General features: G+C 53.1%; 1 protein-coding gene across 1 annotated transcript in view; it reads right to left on the reverse strand.

Moving 5' to 3' along the window:
* The window catches only part of LOC147087093 (SLAM family member 5-like), a gene marked incomplete at its 3' end in the record, with an annotated part of 25,103 nt that extends 2,930 nt beyond the window's left edge, over positions 1-22,173 (reverse strand). The window contains exons 1-3 of the mRNA XM_085978102.1: positions 22,019-22,173; positions 8,505-8,852; positions 2,109-2,390 (exon numbers count right to left, since the gene is read on the reverse strand). Of these exons, the coding sequence (XP_085834228.1) occupies positions 2,109-2,390; positions 8,505-8,852; positions 22,019-22,088 (700 nt within the window). The remainder of the gene's footprint in view (positions 1-2,108; positions 2,391-8,504; positions 8,853-22,018) is intronic.
* Between the last annotated feature and the right edge of the window lie 976 nt (positions 22,174-23,149).

Below are 23,149 nucleotides of genomic sequence, written 5' to 3' on the forward strand. Positions count from 1 at the left end.
CGCCGGTGGTGGAGGGAGTGAATGTTGAAGGTGGTGGATGGGGTGCCAATCAAGCGGGCTGCTTTATCCTGAATGGTGTCGAGCTTCTTGAGTGTTGTTGGGAGCTGCACTCATCCAGGCAAGTGGAGAGTATTCCATCACACTCCTGACTTGTGCCTTGTAGATGGTGGAAAGGCTTTGGGGAGTCAGGAGGTGAGACACTCGCCGCAGAATACCCAGCCTCTGACCCGCTCTTGTAGCCACAGTATTTATGTGGCTGGTCCAGTTAAGTTTCTGGTCAATGGTGACCCCCCAGGATGTTGATGGTGGGGGATTCGGCGATGGTAATGCCATTGAATGTCAAGGGGAGGTGGTTAGAGTCTCGCTTGTTGGAGATGGTCATTGCCTGGCACTTGTGAGGCGCGAATGTTACCTGCCACTTGTCAGCCCAAGTCTGAATGTTGTCCAGGTCTTGTTGCATGTGGGCATGGACTGCTTCATTATCTGAGGAGTTGTGAATGGAGGTGATCAGTGTGCAGTTTCACTTCCAAAGTCCATGTACACTCTGCCCTATCACTGACTCTACCCACCCATTTAATCTCCTCCCACAGCCCGTGTACACTCTCCCCTATCATGGACTCTACCCACCCAATCAATCTCCTCCCACAGCCCATGTACACTCTCCCCTATCACGGACTCTACCCACCCATTTAATCTCCTCCCACAGCCCGTGTACACTCTCCCCTATCACGGACTCTACCAACCCATTTAATCTCCTCCCACAGCCCGTGTACACTCTCCCCTATCACGGACTCTACCCACCCATTTAATCTCCTCCTACAGCCCATGTACACTCTCCCCTATCACGGACTCTACCCACCCATTTAATCTCCTCCCACAGCCCGTGGACACTCTCCCCTATCACGGACTCTACCCACCCATTTAATCTCCTCCCACAGCCCATGTACACTCTGCCCTATCACGGACTCGACCCACCCATTTAATCTCCTCCCACAGCCCGTGGACACTCTGCCCTATCACAGACTCTACCCACCCATTTAATCTCCTCCCACAGCCCGTGGACACTCTCCCCTATCAAGGACTCTACCCACCCATTTAATCTCCTCCCACAGCCCGTGTACACTCTCCCCTATCACGGACTCTACCCACCCATTTAATCTCCTCCCACAGCCCATGGACACTCTCCCCTATCACGGACTCTACCCACCCATTTAATCTCCTCCCACAGCCCATGGACACTCTCCCCTATCACGGACTCTACCCACCCATTTAATCCCCTCCCACAGCCCGTGTACACTCTCCCCTATCACAGACTCTACCCACCCATTTAATCTCCTCCCACAGCCCATGTACACTCTCCCCTATCACGGACTCTACCCACCCATTTAATCTCCTCCCACAGCCCAAGTACACTCTCCCCTATCACGGACTCTACCCACCCATTTAATCCCCTCCCACAGCCCGTGTACACTCTCCCCTATCACGGGCTCTACCCACCCATTTAATCTCCTCCCACAGCCCGTGGACACTCTCCCCTATCACGGACTCTACCCACACATTCAATCTCCTCCCACAGCCCATGTACACTCTCCCCTATCACGGACTCTACCCACCCATTTAATCTCCTCCCACAGCCCGTGTACACTCTCCCCTATCATGGACTCTACCCACCCATTTAATCTCCTCCCACAGCCCGTGGACACTCTCCCCTATCACGGGCTCTACCCACCCATTTAATCTCCTCCCACAGCCCATGTACACTCTCCCCTATCACGGGCTCTACCCACCCATTTAATCTCCTCCCACAGCCCATGTACACTCTCTGCTATCACAGAACCTCATTCTTAATGAAATCTCCCCTCAGTACCCGCCCACTGTCCTTTTCCCATCGCTCCCTTTCCTCCTTTTTATTCACTGGCCAGTGGAGATTAATTCAGTTCTCCAACATTCATTGATTAATTCAGGGAGGGAGGGCGATGCAACACATGGCCGAATAGCTACCCGAACCGATTGGGGGAGGAGGAGGGGTGTATCGTGGTGGGATTCCGGAGCACAGCAGAAACACGGAGCGCCAGCAAAAGGGTCGCGGTGTCGGAGGTCGAACGTACCTGGATATTCGACACTGCAAGCCCTCGCCAGGTCGACGCTCGCGCTGTGCCAGCTGATGGGGTTCCTCGCAGTGCAGACCATTGTGGAGGGGATGGAGTCGTGTGCCATCGTCAGGTTCAGCGAGCTCCCGTCTCCCATCTCCGCCCGCTCCCCCGCTCCCTCGCTGCCCCAGGTATAGCTGACGGCACTTCCACTCTCGGTCGAGCAGCTCAAGGTGACGGCACAGGTCGTGTTGGAGGAGCTGACATTGGCGATTGTGGCTGCGGCCCCCCGGATAGGCTCTGAGGGCAACATCGTAACAAATCACGTCAGATTGACCTCCGGTCCCAGTGCAAAGACAGGCAGAGGAAGATCTCACGTGCCAGAGAGAGACAGAAAGAGGGAGAGAGAGAGAGAGAGAGAAAAGAGAGACAGAGAGAGAGAGAGAGACAGAGAGAGAGAGAGACAGAGAGAGACAGGGAGAGAGACAGAGAGAGAGAGAGAGACAGAGAGAGACACCCTTCATTTCAAAGCCTTTCAGACCCAAGAGCTAAACCCAGAAAAGAGTCCCCTGAGTCAGCTGCTACTGAAACTAAGTACTCAGCCGGACCCTGACCAGCCCCAGACCAACACAGCCGTCCAAACACCAATCCGAGTGAACCAAATCATTAAAAAATGCAAAGAAACCTACCTGGAACATTGGAACAAAATAACCGAAAGCCAAAGCAGATTAGAATGTTACCGGGCCCTAAAAAGAGAATATAAACTGGCAGACTACCTCACGACCATCAGAGACACAAAACAGAGACAGACCCTCACCAGGTACAGACTAAGCGACCACCAACTGGCAATTGAAAAAGGAAGATACAAGAAATCCTGGCAGCCTAGAGAGAATAGAATATGTGATCAGTGTCTGGCCAGCGAGGTTGAGACAGAGATGCATTTCCTCCTAAAATGCGAAAAATTCAACACATCAAGAAACATATTATTTGACAAGCTAAGCCAAACAACCCCAGATTTCAAGGAATTGGATGACCTGTCAAAATTAAGATTAGTCCTGGGAGAAGGAGACAGACCATACCTTGGGGCCAAATATGTAACAACATGTCACAACCTGAGGACTGTTTAAAATTAATACTGAATGTACCCAATGATGTACAAAGACTGTTTAAATTAATATTGTTTAAAGTAATATTGTATGTACCCAACGAAGGTCAAAATTGTTTGACACCTACAGAATGTTGGAAAACTGTACTTTTTGTTATGTAAGCTTTGGCAATATGGTTCCCTGTAAACTTTCATGCCAATAAAGCATTTGAATTGGAATTGGAATTGGAGAGAGACTGAGCGAGGGAGAGAGAGACAGAGAGAGACAGAGAGAGAGGGAGAGAGAGACAGAGAGAGACAGAGAGAGAGACAGAGACTGAGAGAGAGAGAGAGACAGAGACTGAGAGAGAGAGAGAGACAGAGAGAGAGAGACAGAGAGAGAGAGAGACAGAGAAGAGAGACAGAGAGAGAGAGACAGAGAGAGAGAGACAGAGAGAGAGAGAGACAGAGAGAGAGAGAGAGAGAGAGAGACAGAGAGAGACAGAGACAGAGAAGAGAGACAAAGAGAGACAGACAGAGAGAGAGAGACAGAGAGAGAGAGAGACAGAGAGAGAGAGACAGAGAGAGACAGAGACAGAGAAGAGAGACAGAGAGAGACAGAGAGAGAGAGAGATAGAGAGAGAGAGAGAGACAGAGAGAGAGACAGAGAAGAGAGACAGAGAGAGAGAGAGAGAGAGAGACAGAGAGAGAGAGAGAGAGAGAGAGACTGAGAGCGAGAGAGACAGAGAGAGACAGAGAGAGAGAGAGAGAGAGAGGGAGAGACAGAGAGAGAGAGAGAGAGAGAGACAGAGAGCGAGAGAGAGAGAGACAGAGAGAGAGAGAGAGAGAGAGAGGGAGAGAGAGAGAGACAGAGAGAGAGAGAGAGAGACAGAGACAGAGAGAGAGAGACAGAGAGAGAGAGAGACAGAGAAGAGAGACAGAGAGAGAGAGACCAACACAGCCGTCCAAACACCAATCCGAGTGAACCAAATCATTAAAAAATGCAAAGAAACCTACCTGGAACATTGGAACAAAATAACCGAAAGCCAAAGCAGATTAGAATGTTACCGGGCCCTAAAAAGAGAATATAAACTGGCAGACTACCTCACGACCATCAGAGACACAAAACAGAGACAGACCCTCACCAGGTACAGACTAAGCGACCACCAACTGGAAATTGAAAAAGGCAGATACAAGAAATCCTGGCAGCCTAGAGAGAATAGAATATGCGATCAATGTCTGGCTGGCGAGGTTGAAACAGAAATGCATTTCCTCCTAAAATGCGAAAAATTCAACACATCAAGAAACATATTATTCAACAAGCTAAGCCAAACAAACCCAGATTTCAAGGAATTGGATGATCTGTCAAAATTGAGATTAGTCCTAGGAGAAGGAGACAGACCATACCTTGGGGCCAAATATGTAACAACATGTCACAACCTGAGGACTGTTTAAAATTAAGACTGTTTAAAATTAATATTGAACGTACCAAATGAAGTAGAAAGACTGTTTAAAATTAATATTGTTTAAAAGTAATATTGTATATACCCAACAAATGTCAAATCGATTGACACCTACAGAATGTTGGAAAACTGTACCTTTTTGCTATGTAAGCTTTGGCAATATGGTTCTCTGTAAACTTTCATGCCAATAAAGCATTTGAACTGAACTGAACTGAACTGAGAGAGAGAGAAAGAGACAGAGGGAGAGAGACAGAGAGAGAGACAGAGAGAGATAGATGGAGACAGAGAGAGAGAGACAGAGAGAGAGACAGAGAGAGAAAGAGACACAGAGAGACAGAGACAGTCAATTAAGTAATTTTTGAATTGTGCTCACTGTTGTAATGTAGAAAACGCGGCATTCAATTTGCGCACAGCAAGCTCCCACAACCAGCAATGTGATAATGACCGGATCATCTGTTTTTTAGTGATGTTGGTTGAGGGATAAATATTGGCCCCAGGACACCGGGGAGAACTCCCCCTGCTATTCTTCGAAATACTGCCATGGGATCTTTTACATCCACCCGAGAGAGCAGATGGGGCCTCGGTTTAACATCTCATCCGAAAGTCGACACCTCGGGCAGTGCAGCGCTCCCTCAGTACTGCCCCTCCGACAGTGCGGCGCTCCCTCAGTACTGCCCCTCCGACAGTGCGGTGCTCCCTCAGTACTGCCCCTCCGACAGTGCGGTGCTCCCTCAGTACTGCCCCTCCGACAGTGCGGCGCTCCCTCAGTACTGCCCCTCCGACAGTGCGGCGCTCCCTCAGTACTGCCCCTCCGACAGTGCAGCGCTCCCTCAGTACTGCCCCTCCGACAGTGCGGCGCTCCCTCAGTACCGCCCCTCCGACAGTGCGGCGCTCCCTCAGCACTGCCCCTCCGACAGTGCGGCGCTCCCTCAGTACTGCCCCTCCGACAGTGCGGCGCTCCCTCAGCACTGCCCCTCCGACAGTGCGGCGCTCCCTCAGTACTGCCCCTCCGACAGTGCGGCGCTCCCTCAGTACTGCCCCTCCGACAGTGCGGCGCTCCCTCAGTACTGCCCCTCCGACAGTGCGGCGCTCCCTCAGTACTGCCCCTCCGACAGTGCAGCGCTCCCTCAGTACTGCCCCTCCGACAGTGCGGCGCTCCCTCAGTACCGCCCCTCCGACAGTGCGGCGCTCCCTCAGCACTGCCCCTCCGACAGTGCGGCGCTCCCTCAGTACTGCCCCTCCGACAGTGCGGCGCTCCCTCAGCACTGCCCCTCCGACAGTGCGGCGCTCCCTCAGTACTGCCCCTCCGACAGTGCGGCGCTCCCTCAGTACTGCCCCTCCGACAGTGCGGCGCTCCCTCAGTACTGCCCCTCCGACAGTGCGGCGCTCCCTCAGTACTGCCCCTCCGACAGTGCGGCGCTCCCTCAGCACTGCCCCTCCGACAGTGCGGCGCTCCCTCAGTACCGCCCCTCTGACAGTGCAGCGCTCCCTCAGTACTGCCCCTCCGACAGTGCGGCGCTCCCTCAGTACTGCCCCTCCGACAGTGCGGCGCTCCCTCAGTACTGCCCCTCTGACAGTGCGGCGCTCCCTCAGTACTGCCCCTCCGACAGTGCGGCGCTCCCTCAGTACTGCCCCTCCGACAGTGCGGCGCTCCCTCAGTACTGCCCCTCCGACAGTGCGGCACTCCCTCAGTACTGCCCCTCCGACAGTGCGGCGCTCCCTCAGTACTGCCCCTCTGACAGTGCGGCACTCCCTCAGTACTGCCTCTCCGACAGTGCGGCGCTCCCTCAGTACTGCCCCTCCGACAGTGCACCGCTCCCTCAGTACTGCCCCTCCGACAGTGCGGTGCTCCCTCAGTACTGCCCCTCCAACAGTGCGGCGCTCCCTCAGTACTGCCCCTCTGACAGTGCGGCGCTCCCTCAGTACTGCCTCTCCGACAGTGCAGCGCTCTCTCAGTACTGCCCCACCGACAGTGCAGCGCTCCCTCAGTACTGCCCCTCCGACAGTGCGGCGCTCCCTCAGTACTGCCCCTCCGACAGTGCGGCGCTCCCTCAGTACTGCCCCTCTGACAGTGCGGCGCTCCCTCAGTACTGCCCCTCCGACAGTGCGGCGCTCCCTCAGTACTACACCTCCGACAGTGCGGCGCTCCCTCAGTACTGCCCCTCTGACAGTGCAGCGCTCCCTCAGTACTGCCCCTCTGACAGTGCGGCGCTCCCTCAGTACTGCCCCTCCGACAGTGCGGCGCTCCCTCAGTTCTGCCCTCCGACAGTGCGGCGCTCCCTCAGTACTGCCCTCCGACAGTGCGGCGCTCCCTCAGTACTGCCCCTCCGACAGTGCAGCGCTCCCTCAGTACTGCCCCTCCGACAGTGCAGCGCTCCCTCAGTACTGCCCCTCCGACAGTGCGGCGCTCCCTCAGTACTGTCCCTTCAACGGTGCAGCGCTCCCTCAGTACTGCCCCTCCGACAGTGCAGCGCTCCCTCAGTACATTAATGATTTGGAGGAGGGGACCGAGTGTAACATATCAAAGTTTGCAGATGATACTAAGATGGGAGGGAAAGTAGTGAGTGAGGAGGACATAAAAAACCTGCAAGGGGACATCGACAGGCTAAGTAAGTGGGCAGAGATTTGGCAGATGGAATACAATACTGGAAAGTGTGAGGTTATGCACTTTGGCAGGAAAAATCGTAGAGCAAGTTATTATCTTAATGGCAAGAAACTGGAAAGTACTGAAGTACAAAGGGATCTGGGGGTCCTGGTGCACAAAACTCAAAAGGTTAGTATGCAGGTGCAGCAAGTGATTAAGAAGGCCAATGGAATGTTGGCTTTCATTGCTAGGGGGATAGAATATAAAAATAGGGAGGTATTGCTTCAGTTGTACAAGGTATTGGTGAGACCGCACCTGGAATACTGCATACAGTTTTGGTGTCCATACTTAAGAAAGGACATACTTGCTCTCGAGTCAGTACAAAGAAGGTTCACTCGGTTAATCCCGGGGATGAGGGGATGGACATATGAACAGAGGTTGAGTAGATTGGGACTCTACTCATTGGAGTTCAGAAGAATGAGAGGCGATCTTATTGAAACATATAAGATTGTGAAGGGGTTGGATCGGGTGGATGCGGGGAAGATGTTCCCGATGATGGGTGAAACTAGAACTAGGGGGCATAGTCTTAGAATAAGGGGCTGCTCTTTCAAAACTGAGATGAGGAGGAACTACTTCACTCAGAGGGTGGTAGGTCCATGGAATATGCTGCCCCAAAAAGCTGTAGAAGCTACATCATTACATAAATTTAAAACAGAAATAGACAGCTTCCTAGAAGTAAAGGGAATTAAGGGTTAGGGGGAGCGGGCAGGAATTTGGACATGAGTCTAGGTTCGGATCGGTCATGGCCCTGTGGGTAGCGGAGCGGGCCCAGGGGCCGTGTAGCCTGATCCTGCTCCTGTTTCGTGTGTCTAATTCTGTTAGATTCAGGAGATGGTTCTGTGATAGTGGATTGGCGGTTAGGATCAGATCAGCCATGATCTTATTGAATGGCGGAGCAGGCTCGAGGGGCCGATTGGCCTACTCCTGCTCCTATTTCTTATGTTCTTATGTACTGCCCCTCCGACAGTGCGGCACTCCCTCAGTACTGCCCCTCCGACAGCGCAGAGCTCCCTCAGTACTGCCCCTCCGACAGTGCGACGCTCCCTCAGTGCTGCCCCCACCCACTTCTTCAGTGCAAACAGTAAAGATATCAGGGGATCCGGGGCAAATGCGGGTTGATGGAGTTGGGTCGAAGATCAGCCATGATCTCATTGAATGCTGGAACAGGCTCAAGGGGCTGAATGGCCTCCTCCTGTACCTGTAATCCTTGGCAATGGACTCACCAAACACATGCAGCCAAATGGAAGCCTCTGATACATCAGGATCTATTTCCACGGTGAACTTATATTCACCCTGGTCATCCAACGTGAGATTCCCAATCTTCAGTGTGAAATTGGGAAGAATCCAGGTCCTATCCCGGAAAGACCAATAGGTCGGTGTGCTGTTGTCCTTCAGTGCCAGCTCCGCGATCTTCACACTCTTGGGTTTTCCGATCTTCTTCCAATAGATTTTGCCTGCCCTCGGGATTCTGTCGATGCTCACCGACAGGAGCGCAGACCCGCCCAGGGTCCCGTTGATGGGGTCGGGGGAGGCCCACACTTCCGGATGTTCGTGCTGCTCCAGGGCCGAGACTGCAAGGCAAATTTAGGGAATGACTTCATCCAGTGAGGAGCGAGACAGCGAGCAAGGTGAAGAAAATGAGGTTCCCTTTTTAAACTTCTGTCTCCCCTACCATGGACTCTACCCGCCCATTCAATCTCCTCCCACAGCCCGTGTACACTCTCCCCTATCACGGACTCTACCCACCCATTTAATCTCCTCCCACAGCCCATGGACACTCTCCCCTATCACGGACTCTACCCACACATTTAATCTCCTCCCACAGCCCATGTACACTCTCCCCTATCACGGACTCTACCCACCCATTTAATCTCCTCCCACAGCCCGTGTACACTCTCCCCTACCATGGACTCCACCCACCCATTTAATCTCCTCCCACAGCCCATGGACACTCTCCCCTATCACGGACTCTACCCACCCATTCAATCTCCTCCCACAGCCCGTGGACACTCTCCCCTATCATGGACTCTACCCACCCATTTAATCTCCTCCCACAGCCCGTGGACACTCTCCCCTATCATGGACTCTACCCACCCATTTAATCTCCTCCCACAGCCCATGTACACTCTCCCCTATCACGGACTCTACCCACCCATTTAATCTCCTCCCACAGCCCGTGTACACTCTCCCCTACCACAGACTCTACCCACCCATTTAATCTCCTCCCACAGCCCGTGTACACTCTCCCCTATCTCGGACTCTACCCACCCATTCAATCTCCTCCCACAGCCCGTGTACACTCTCCCCTATCACGGACTCTACCCACCCATTTAATTTCCTCCCACAGCCCATGTACACTCTCCCCTATCATGGACTCTACCCACCCATTTAATCTCCTCCCACAGCCCATGTACACTCTCCCCTATCACGGACTCTACCCACCCATTTAATCTCCTCCCACAGCCCATGTACACTCTCCCCTATCACTGACTCTACCCACCCATTTAATCTCCTCTCCCCTATCATGGACTCGACCCACCCATTTAATCTCCTCCCACAGCCCATGTACACTCTCCCCTATCACGGACTCTACCCACCCATTTAATCTCCTCCCACAGCCCATGGACACTCTCGCCTATCACGGACTCTTCCCAGCCATTTAATCTCCTCCCACAGCCCGTGTACACTCTCCCCTATCACGGACTCTACCCACCCATTTAATCTCCTCCCACAGCCCATGTACACTCTCCCCTATCACAGACCCTACCCATCCATTTAATCTCCTCCCACAGCCCATGTACACTCTCCCCTATCACGGACTCTACCCACCCATTTAATCTCCTCCCACAGCCCGTGTACACTCTCCCCTATCATGGACTCTACCCACCCATTTAATCTCCTCCCACAGCCCATGTACACTCTCCCCTATCACGGACTCTACCCACCCATTTAATCTCCTCCCACAGCACGTGTACACTCTCCCCTATCACGGACTCTACCCACCCATTTAATCTCCTCCCACATCCCGTGTACACTCTCCCCTATCACGGACTCTACCCACCCATTTAATCTCCTCCCACAGCCCGTGTACACTCTTCCCTATCATGGACTCCACCCACCCATTTAATCTCCTCCCACAGCCCATGTACACTCTCCCCTATCACGGACTCTACCCACCCATTTAATCTCCTCCCACAGCCCATGTACACTCTCCCCTATCCTGGACTCTACCCACCCATTTAATCTCCTCCCACAGCCCATGTACACTCTCCCCTATCATGGACTCTACCCACCCATTTAATCTCCTCCCACAGCCCGTGTACACTCTCCCCTATCATGGAATCTACCCACCCATTTAATCTCCTCCCACAGCCCGTGGACACTCTCCCCTATCACAGACTCCACCCATCCATTTAATCTCCTCCCACAGCCCATGTACACTCTCCCCTATCACAGACTCTACCCACCCATTTAATCTCCTCCCACAGCCCATGTACACTCTCCCCTATCACAGACTCTACCCACCCATTTAATCTCCTCCCACAGCCCGTGTACACTCTCCCCTATCATGGACTCTCCCCACCCATTTAATCTCCTCCCATAGCCCATGTACACTCTCCCCTATCACGGACTCTACCCACCCATTTAATCTCCTCCCACAGCCCATGGACACTCTCCCCTATCAAGGACTCTACCCACCCATTTCATCTCCTCCCACAGCCCATGTACACTCTCCCCTATCATGGACTCTACCCACCCATTTAATCTCCTCCCACAGCCCATGTACACGCTCCCCTATCACGGACTCTACCCACCCATTTAATCTCCACCCACAGCCCGTGTACACTCTCCCCTATCACGGGCTCTACCCACCCATTTAATCTCCTCCCACAGCCCATGTACACTCTCCCCTATCACAGACCCTACCCATCCGTTTAATCTCCTCCCACAGCCCATGTACACTCTCCCCTATCACAGACCCTACCCATCCATTTAATCTCCTCCCACAGCCCATGTACACTCTCCCCTATCACGGACTCTACCCACCCATTTAATCTCCTCCCACAGCCCGTGTACACTCTCCACTATCACGGACTCTACCCACCCATTTAATCTCCTCCCACAGCCCATGTACACTCTCCCCTATCACAGACCCTACCCATCCATTTAATCTCCTCCCACAGCCCATGTACACTCTCCCCTATCACGGACTCTACCCACCCATTTAATCTCCTCCCACAGCCCGTGTACACTCTCCCCTATCATGGACTCTACCCACCCATTTAATCTCCTCCCACAGCCCATGTACACTCTCCCCTATCACGGACTCTACCCACCCATTTAATCTCCTCCCACAGCACGTGTACACTCTCCCCTATCACGGACTCTACCCACCCATTTAATCTCCTCCCACATCCCGTGTACACTCTCCCCTATCACGGACTCTACCCACCCATTTAATCTCCTCCCACATCCCGTGTACACTCTCCCCTATCACGGACTCTACCCACCCATTTAATCTCCTCCCGCAGCCCGTGTACACTCTTCCCTATCATGGACTCTACCCACCCATTTAATCTCCTCCCACAGCCCATGTACACTCTCCCCTATCACGGACTCTACCCACCCATTTAATCTCCTCCCACAGCCCATGTACACTCTCCCCTATCATGGACTCTACCCACCCATTTAATCTCCTCCCACAGCCCATGTACACTCTCCCCTATCATGGACTCTACCCACCCATTTAATCTCCTCCCACAGCCCGTGTACACTCTCCCCTATCATGGAATCTACCCACCCATTTAATCTCCTCCCACAGCCCGTGGACACTCTCTCCTATCACAGACTCCACCCATCCATTTAATCTCCTCCCACAGCCCATGTACACTCTCCCCTATCATGGACTCTACCCACCCATTTAATCTCCTCCCACAGCCCATGTACACTCTCCCCTATCACAGACTCTACCCACCCATTTAATCTCCTCCCACAGCCCATGTACACTCTCCCCTATCACAGACTCTACCCACCCATTTAATCTCCTCCCACAGCCCATGTACACTCTCCTCTATCACAGACTCTACCCACCCATTTAATCTCCTCCCACAGCCCGTGTACACTCTCCCCTATCACGGACTCTACCCACCCATTTAATCCCCTCCCACAGCCCATGTACACTCTCCCCTATCTTGGACTCTCCGCACCCATTTAATCTCCTCCCATATCCCATGTATACTCTCCCCTATCACAGACTCTACCCATCCATTTAATCTCCTCCCACAGCCCATGGACACTCTCCCCTATCACGGACTCTACCCATCCATTTAATCTACTCCCACAGCCCATGTACACTCTCCCCTATCACAGACTCTACCCACCCATTTCATATCCTCCCACAGCCCGTGTACACTCTCCCCTATCATGGAATCTACCCATCCATTTAATCTCCTCCCACAGCCCATGCACACTCTCCCCTATCACGGACTCTACCCATCCATTTAATCTCCTCCCACAGCCCATTTACACTCTCCCCTATCACGGACTCTACCCACCTATTTAATCTCCTCCCACAGTCCATGTACACTCTCCCCTATCATGGACTCTACCCACCCATTTAATCTCCTCCCACAGCCCGTGTACACTCTCCCCTATCACGGACTCTACCCACCCATTTAATCTCCTCCCACAGCCCATGTACACTCTCCCCTATCACGGACTCTACCCACCCATTTAATCTCCTCCCACAGCCCATGGACACTCTCCCCTATCACGGACTCTACCCACCCATTTAATCTCCTCCCACAGCCCATGGACACTCTCCCCTATCACGGACTCTACCCACCCATTTAATCTCCTCCCACAGCCCATGTACACTCTCCCCTATCACAGACTCTACCCACCCATTTAATCTCCTCCCACAGCCCATGGACACTCTCCCCTATCACAGACTCTACCCATCCATTTAATCTCCTCCCACAGCCCATGGACACTCTCCCCAATCACAGACTCTACCCACCCATTTAATCTCCTCCCACAGCCCATGGAAACTCTCCCCTATCATGGACTCTACCCACCCATTTAATCTCCTCCCACAGCCCATGGACACTCTCCCCTATCACGGACTCTACCCACCCATTTAATCTCCTCCCACAGCCCATGTACACTCTCCCCTATCACAGACCCTACCCATCCATTTAATCTCCTCCCACAGCCCATGTACACTCTCCCCTATCACGGACTCTACCCACCCATTTAATCTCCTCCCACAGCCCGTGTACACTCTCCCCTATCATGGACTCTACCCACCCATTTAATCTCCTCCCACAGCCCATGTACACTCTCCCCTATCACGGACTCTACCCACCCATTTAATCTCCTCCCACAGCACGTGTACACTCTCCCCTATCACGGACTCTACCCACCCATTTAATCTCCTCCCACATCCCGTGTACACTCTCCCCTATCACGGACTCTAACCACCCATTTAATCTCCTCCCACATCCCGTGTACACTCTCCCCTATCACGGACTCTACCCACCCATTTAATCTCCTCCCACAGCCCGTGTACACTCTTCCCTATCATGGACTCTACCCACCCATTTAATCCCCTCCCACAGCCCATGTACACTCTCCCCTATCATGGGCTCTACCCACCCATTTAATCTCCTCCCACAGCCCATGTACACTCTCCCCTATCATGGACTCTACCCACCCATTTAATCTCCTCCCACAGCCCGTGTACACTCTCCCCTATCATGGAATCTACCCACCCATTTAATCTCCTCCCACAGCCCGTGGACACTCTCCCCTATCACAGACTCCACCCATCCATTTAATCTCCTCCCACAGCCCATGGACACTCTCCACTATCACAGACTCTACCCACCCATTTAATCTCCTCCCACAGCCCATGTACACTCTCCCCTATCATGGACTCTACCCACCCATTTAATCTCCTCCCACAGCCCATGTACACTCTCCCCTATCACAGAATCTACCCACCCATTTAATCTCCTCCCACAGCCCATGTACACTCTCCCCTATCGCTGACTCTACCCACCCATTTAATCTCCTCCCACAGCCCATGTACACTCTCCCCTATCATGGACTCTACCCACCCATTTAATCTCCTCCCACAGCCCATGTACACTCTCCCCTATCACAGACTCTACCCACCCATTTAATCTCCTCCCACAGCCCATGTACACTCTCCCCTATCACAGACTCTACCCACCCATTTAATCTCCTCCCACAGCCCATGTACACTCTCCCCTATCACAGACTCCACCCACCCATTTAATCTCCTCCCACAGCCCGTGTACACTCTCCCCTATCACAGACTCAACCCACCCATTTAATCTCCTCCCACAGCCCGTGTACACTCTCCCCTATCATGGACTCTCCCCACCCATTTAATCTCCTCCCATAGCCCATGTACACTCTCCCCTATCACAGACTCTACCCACCCATTCAATCTCCTCCCACAGCCCATGTACACTCTCCCCTATCACGGACTCTACCCATCCATTTAATCTCCTCCCACAGCCCATGGACACTCTCCCCTATCACGGACTCTACCCACCCATTTAATCTCCTCCCACAGCCCATGTACACTCTCCCCTATCACAGACTCTACCCACCCATTTCATATCCTCCCACAGCCCGTGTACACTCTCCCCTATCATGGACTCTACCCATCCATTTAATCTCCTCCCACAGCCCATGCACACTCTCCCCTATCACGGACTCTACCCATCCATTTAATCTCCTCACACAGCCCATGTACACTCTCCCCTATCACGGACTCTACCCACCTATTTAATCTCCTCCCACAGTCCATGTACACTCTCCCCTATCATGGACTCTACCCACCCATTTAATCTCCTCCCACAGCCCGTGTACACTCTCCCCTATCACGGACTCTACCCACCCATTTAATCTCCTCCCACAGCCCATGTACACTCTCCCCTATCACGGACTCTACCCACCCATTTAATCTCCTCCCACAGCCCATGTACACTCTCCCCTATCACGGACTCTACCCACCCATTTAATCTCCTCCCACAGCCCATGGACAATCTCCCCTATCACGGACTCTACCCACCCATTTAATCTCTTCCCACAGCCCATGGACACTCTCCCCTATCACGGACTCTACCCACCCATTTAATCTCCTCCCACAGCCCATGTACACTCTCCCCTATCACAGACTCTACCCACCCATTTAATCTCCTCCCACAGCCCATGGACACTCTCCCCTATCACAGACTCTACCCATCCATTTAATCTCCTCCCACAGCCCATGGACACTCTCCCCAATCACAGACTCTACCCACCCATTTAATCTCCTCCCACAGCCCATGGAAACTCTCCCCTATCATGGACTCTACCCACCCATTTAATCTCCTCCCACAGCCCATGGACACTCTCCCCTATCACGGACTCTACCCACCCATTTAATCTCCTCCCACAGCCCATGGACACTCTCCCCTATCATGGACTCTACCCACCCATTTCATCTCCTCCCACAGCCCATGGACACTCTCCCCTATCACGGACTCTACCCATCCATTTAATCTCCTCCCACAGCCCATGTACACGCTCCCCTATCACGGACTCTACCCACCCATTTAATCTCCTCCCACAGCCCGTGTACACTCTCCCCTATCACGGACTCTACCCACCCATTTAATCTCCTCCCACAGCCCGTGTACACTCTCCACTATCACGGACTCTACCCACCCATTTAATCTCCTCCCACAGCCCATGGACACTCTCCCCTATCACGGACTCTATCCACCCATTTAATCTCCTCCCACAGCCCATGTACACTCTCCCCTATCATGGACTCTACCCACCCATTTAATCTCCTCCCACAGCCCGTGTACACTCTCCCCTATCACGGACTCTACCCACCCATTTAATCTCCTCCCACAGCCCGTGTACACTCTCCCCTATCACCGACTCTAGCCACTCATTCAATCTTCTCCCACAGCTCGTGTACCCTCTCCCCTATCACGGACTCTACCCAGCTATTTAATCCCCTCCCACAGCCCATGTACACTCTCCCCTATCACGGACTCTACCCACCCATTTGATCTCCTCCCACAGCCCATGTACACTCTCCCCTATCACGGACTCTACCCACCCATTTAATCTCCTCCCACAGCCCATGTACACTCTCCCCTATCACGGACTCTACCCACCCATTTAATCTCCTCCCACAGCCCATTTACACTCTCCCCTATCATGGACTCTCCCCACCCATTTAATCTCCTCCCACAGCCCATGTACACTCTCCCCCATCAGGGACTCTACCCACCCATTTAATCTCCTCCCACAGCCCGTGGACACTCTTCCCTATCACAGACTCTACCCACCCATTTAATCTCCTCCCACAGCCCATGTACACTCTCCCCTATCACGGACTCTACCCACCCATTCAATCTCCTCCCACAGCCCGTGTACACTCTCCCCGATCACGGACTCTACCCACCCATTAATCTCCTCCCACAGCCCGTGTACACTCTCCCCGATCACGGACTCTACCCACCCATTAATCTCCTCCCACAGCCCGTGTACACTCTCCCCTATCACAGACTCTACCCATCCGTTTAATCTCCTCCCACAGCCCATGTACACTCTCCCCTATCATGGACTCGCCACACCCATTTAATCTCCTCCCACAGCCCATGGAAACTCTCCCCTATCACGGACTCTACCCACCCATTTAATCTCCTCCCACAGCCCATGTACACTCTCCCCTATCACGGAATCTACCCACCCATTTAATCTCCTCCCACAGCCCATGTACACTCTCCCCTATCACAGACTCTACCCACCCATTTAATCTCCTCCCACAGCCCATGGACACTCTCCCCTATCCCGGACTCTACCCACCCATTTAATCTTCTCCCACAGCCCATGGACACTCTCCCCTATCACGGACTCTACCCACCCATTTAATCTCCTCTCACAGCCCATGTACACTCTCCCCTATCACGGACTCTACCCACCCATTTAATCCCCTCCCACAGCCCATGTACACTGTCCCCTATCACGGACTCTACCCACCCATTTAATCTCCTCCCACAGCCCGTGTACACTCTCCCCTATCACGGACTCTACCCACCCATTAAATCTCCTCCCACAGCCCATTTACACTCTCCCCTATCATGGACTCTACCCACCCATTTAATCTCCTCCCATAGCCCATGTACACTCTCCCCTATCATGGACTCAACCCACCCATTTAATCTCCTCCCACAGCCCATGGACACTCTCCCCTGTCACGGACTCTACCCACCCATTTAATCTCCTCCCAGAGCCCATGTACACTCTCCCCTATCACGGACTCTACCCACCCATTTAATCTCCTCCCACAGCCCGTGTACACTCTCCCCCATCACGGACTCTACCCACCCATTTAATCTCCTTCCACAGCCCGTGGACACTCTCCCCTATCACGGACTCTACCCACCCATTTAATCTCCTCCCACAGCCCGTGTACACTCTCCCCTATCACGGACTCTACCCACCCATTTAATCTCCTCCCACAACCCATGTACACTCTCCCCTATCACGGACTCTACCCACCCATTTAATCTCCTCCCACAGCCCATGGACACTCTCCCCTATCACAGACTCTACCCACCCATTTAATCTCCACCCACAGCCCATGTACACTCTCCCCTATCACGGACTCTACCCACCCATTTAATCTCCACCCACAGCCCATGGACACTCTCCCCTATCACAGACTCTACCCACCCATTTAATCTCCTCCCACAGCCCGTGTACACTCTCCCCTATCACAGACTCTACCCACCCATTTAATCTCCTCCCACAGCCCATGTACACTCTCCCCTATCATGGACTCTACCCACCCATTTAATCTCCTCCCACAGCCCATGTACACTCTCCCCTATCACGGACTCTACCCACCCATTTAATCTCCTCCCACAGCCCATGGACACTCTCCCCTATCACGGACTCTACCCACCCATTTAATCTCCTCCCACAGCCCATGTACACTCTCCCCTATCACAGACTCTACCCACCCATTTAATCTCCTCCCACAGCCCATGTACACTCTCCCCTATCATGGACTCTACCCACCCATTCAATCTCCTCCCACAGCCCATGGACACTCTCCCCTATCACGGACTCTACCCACCCATTTAATCTCCTCCCACAGCCCATGGACACTCTCCCCTATCACAGACTCTACCCACCCATTTAATCTCCTCCCACAGCCCATGGACACTCTCCCCTATCACGGACTCTACCCACCCATTTAATCTCCTCCCACAGCCCATGTACACTCTCCCCTATCATGGACTCCACCCACCCATTCAATCTCCTCCCACAGCCCATGTACACTCTCCCCTATCACGGACTCTACCCACCCATTTAATCTCCTCCCACAGCCCGTGTACACTCTCCCCTATCACGGACTCTACCCATCCATTTAATCTCCTCCCACAGCCCGTGTACACTCTCCCCTATCACGGACTCTACCCACCCATTTAATCTCCTCCCACAGCCCGTGTACACTCTCCACTATCACGGACTCTACCCACCCATTTAATCTCCTCCCACAGCCCATGGACACTCTCCCCTATCACGGACTCTACCCACCCATTTAATCTCCTCCCACAGCCCATGTACACTCTCCCCTATCATGGACTCTACCCACCCATTTAATCTCCTCCCACAGCCCGTGTACACTCTCCCCTATCACGGACTCTACCCACCCATTTAATCTCCTCCCACAGCCCGTGTACACTCTCCCCTATCACCGACTCTACCCACCCATTTAATCTCCTCCCACAGCCCATTTACACTCTCCCCTATCACGGACTCTACCCACCCATTTGATCTCCTCCCACAGCCCATGTACACTCTCCCCTATCACGGACTCTACCCACCCATTTAATCTCCTCCCACAGCCCATGTACACTCTCCCCTATCACGGACTCTACCCACCCATTCAATCTTCTCCCACAGCTCGTGTACCCTCTCCCCTATCACGGACTCTACCCAGCTATTTAATCCCCTCCCACAGCCCATGTACACTCTCCCCTATCACGGACTCTACCCACCCATTTGATCTCCTCCCACAGCCCATGTACACTCTCCCCTATCACGGACTCTACCCACCCATTTAATCTCCTCCCACAGCCCATTTACACTCTCCCCTATCACGGACTCTACCCACCCATTTGATCTCCTCCCACAGCCCATGTACACTCTCCCCTATCACGGACTCTACCCACCCATTTAATCTCCTCCCACAGCCCGTGGACACTCTTCCCTATCACAGACTCTACCCACCCATTTAATCTCCTCCCACAGCCCATGTACACTCTCCCCTATCACGGACTCTACCCACCCATTCAATCTCCTCCCACAGCCCGTGTACACTCTCCCCGATCACGGACTCTACCCACCCATTAATCTCCTCCCACAGCCCGTGTACACTCTCCCCTATCACGGACTCTACCCACCCATTTAATCTCCTCCCACAGCCCGTGTACACTCTCCCCTATCACGGACTCTACCCACCCATTTAATCTCCTCCCACAGCCCATGTACACTCTCCCCTATCACGGACTCTACCCACCCATTCAATCTCCTCCCACAGCCCATGTACACTCTCCCCTATCACGGACTCTACCCACCCATTCAATCTCCTCCCGCAGCCCATGGACACTCTCCCCTATCACGGACTCTACCCACCCATTTAATCTCCTCCCACAGCCCATGGACACTCTCCCCTATCACGGACTCTACCCACCCATTCAATCTCCTCCCACAGCCCATGTACACTCTCCCCTATCAGGGACTCTACCCACCCATTTAATCTCCTCCCACAGCCCATGTACACTCTCCCCTATCACGGACTCTACCCACCCATTTAATCTCCTCCCACAGCCCGTGTACACTCTCCCCTATCACGGACTCTACTCACCCATTTAATCTCCTCCCACAGCCCATGTACACTCTCCCCTATCACGGACTCTACCCACCCATTTAATCTCCTCCCACAGCCCGTGTACACTCTCCCCTATCACGGACTCTACTCACCCATTTAATCTCCTCCCACAGCCCATGGACACTCTCCCCTATCACGGACTCTACCCACCCATTTAATCTCCTCCCACAGCCCATGGACACTCTCCCCTATCACGGACTCTACCCACCCATTTAATCTCCTCCCACAGCCCATGTACACTCTCCCCTATCACAGACTCTACCCACCCAATTAATCTCCTCCCACAGCCCATGGACACTCTCCCCTATCACGGACTCTACCCACCCATTTAATCTCCTCCCACAGCCCGTGTACACTCTCCCCTATCATGGACTCTACCCACCCATTTAATCTCCTCCCACAGCCCGTGGACACTCTCCCCTATCATGGACTCTACCCACCCATTTAATCTCCTCCCACAGCCCGTGTACACTCTCCCCTATCACTGACTCTACCCACCCATTTAGTCTCCTCCCACAGCCCATGGACACTCTCCCCTAATACGGACTCTACCCACCCATTTAATCTGCTCCCACAGCCCATGGACACTCTCCCCTATCATGGACTCTTCCCAGCCATTTAATCTCCTCCCACAGCCCGTGTACACTCTCCCCTATCACGGACTCTACCCACCCAATTAATCTCCTCCCACAGCCCATGTACACTCTCCCCTATCACGGACTCTACCCACCCAATTAATCTCCTCCCACAGCCCGTGTACACTCTCCCCTATCACGGACTCTACCCACCCATTTAATCTCCTCCCACAGCCCATTGACACTATCCCCTATCTCTCTGTCTCTCTCGCTGTCTCTCTCTGTCTAGCTTCCTTTCTGTCTCTGTCTCTCTCTCCCTGTCTCTCTCTCTCTCTGTCTCCCTCTCTCTCTCTCTGTCCCTCTCTTTATATCTCTCTCTCTCTCTCTCTCTTTCTCTCCGTCTGTCTCTCTCTCTCTCTGTCTCTCCCTCTCTCTGTCTCTCTGTCTCTCTCTCTCGCTCTCTTCATCTTTCTCTCTCTCTCTGTCTCTAGCTCTATCTGTCTCTCGCTTTCTCTCTCTCTCTCTCTCTGTCTGTCTCTCTTGTTCTCTGTGTCTCTCTGTCTCTATCTCGCTCTCTCTGTCTCTTTCGCTCTCTCTCTCCATCTCTCCGCCTCTCTCTCTCCCTCGCTCTCTCTCTGTTTCTCTCTCTCCCTCTTTCTCTCTCTCTGTGTCTCTTCTCTATCTCACTCTCTCACTATCTCTCAGCCTCTCTGTCTCTCTCTCTCTCTCCGTCTCTCCGTGTCTCTCTCTCTCCCTGAGTCTCTCCCCGTCTCTCTCTCTCGCTCTGTCTCTCTCTGTCTGTCTCTCTGTCTCTGTCTCTCTCTCTCTCTCCCTCGCTCTCTCTCTCAATTCAATTCAATTCAATTCAATTCAAATGCTTTATTGGCATGAAAGTTTACAGAGAACCATATTGCCAAAGCTTACATAGCAAAAAGGTACAGTTTTCCAACGTTCTGTAGGTGTCAATCGATTTGACATTTGTTGGGTACATACAATCTCTCTCTGTCTCTCTCTATCTCACACTCTCGCTATCTCTGTCTCTCTCTCTCCGTCTCTCTGTCTCTCTATCTCTCTCTCTCTCTCCCTCACTCTCTCTGTCTGTCTCTCTCTCTATCTCTCTCTCACCTAAACCCCTGTATCTCTAATTAATAGGCGCCCCTACCTTGAAGCCAGCTCGCAGTCATCAGTAGCAAGCAGTGGAGCGAAGGCGGAGGACGAGGCTTGGAGAACATATCTTGTGTCAGTCCCTGTGTGAGCGCAATGCGTCTCACGATTGAGACAGGTACATTCGAAAGAGGCAGGAAATGAACTTGATTATCATCATTCGACCTACTATCTGAACTAAGTCATCATATTCTCTACCACATGAAAGAACGAAATGTCAAAGGCAGTCTTTCCATGGGACAGTCATGCCCTCGATGGAGGATTGTGAACAATTCTGCCCACCACAAGGAACACCAGATCTTGGTGAGGATGTAGAAGATCAGAAACTGAACTGGACCAGCCACATAAATACTGTGGCTACAAGAGCAGGTCAGAGGCTGGGTATTCTGCAGCGAGTGTCTCACCTCCTGACTCCCCAAAGCCTCTGCACCATCGACAAGGCACAAGTCAGGAGTGTGGTGGAACGCTCTCCACTTGCCTGGATGAGTGCAGCTCCCAACAACACTCAAGAAGCTCGACATCATCCAGGGCAAAGCAGCCCCGCTTGATCGGCACCCCATCCTCCACCTTAAACATTCACTCCCTCCACCACCGGCGCACCGTGGCTGCAGTGTGGACCATCTACAAGATGCACTGCAGCAACTCGCCAAGGCTTCTTCGGCAGCACCTCCCAAACCCGCGACCTCTTCCACCTAGAAGGACAAGGGCAGCAGGCGCACGGGAACACCACCACTTCCAAGTTCCACTCCAAGTCACACACCATCCTGACTTGGAAATATAATCGGCCGATCCTTCATCGTCGCTGGGTCAAAATCCTGGCACTCCCTCCCTAACAGCGCTGTGGGAGCACCTTCACCACACGGACTGCAGCGGTTCAAGAAGGCGGCTCACCACCACCTTCTCGAGGGGCGACTAGGGATGGGCAATAAATGCTAGCCTTTTCAGCGATGCCCACATCCCAGGAACGAATTTTTAAAAAATCACGCTCCTTACTTGTGCCTTGTAGATGGTGGAAAGGCTTTGGGGAGTCAGGAGGTGAGACACTCGCTGCAGAATACCCAGCCTCTGACCTGCTCTTGTAGCCACAGTATTTATGTGGCTGGTCCAGTTAAGTTTCTGGTCAATGGTG

Source organism: Somniosus microcephalus, unplaced genomic scaffold (assembly GCF_052327205.1).
Source record: "Somniosus microcephalus isolate GS21.2 unplaced genomic scaffold, FLI_Smic_1.0 unresolved_chr6, whole genome shotgun sequence".
NCBI classification, from domain to species: domain Eukaryota; kingdom Metazoa; phylum Chordata; class Chondrichthyes; order Squaliformes; family Somniosidae; genus Somniosus; species Somniosus microcephalus.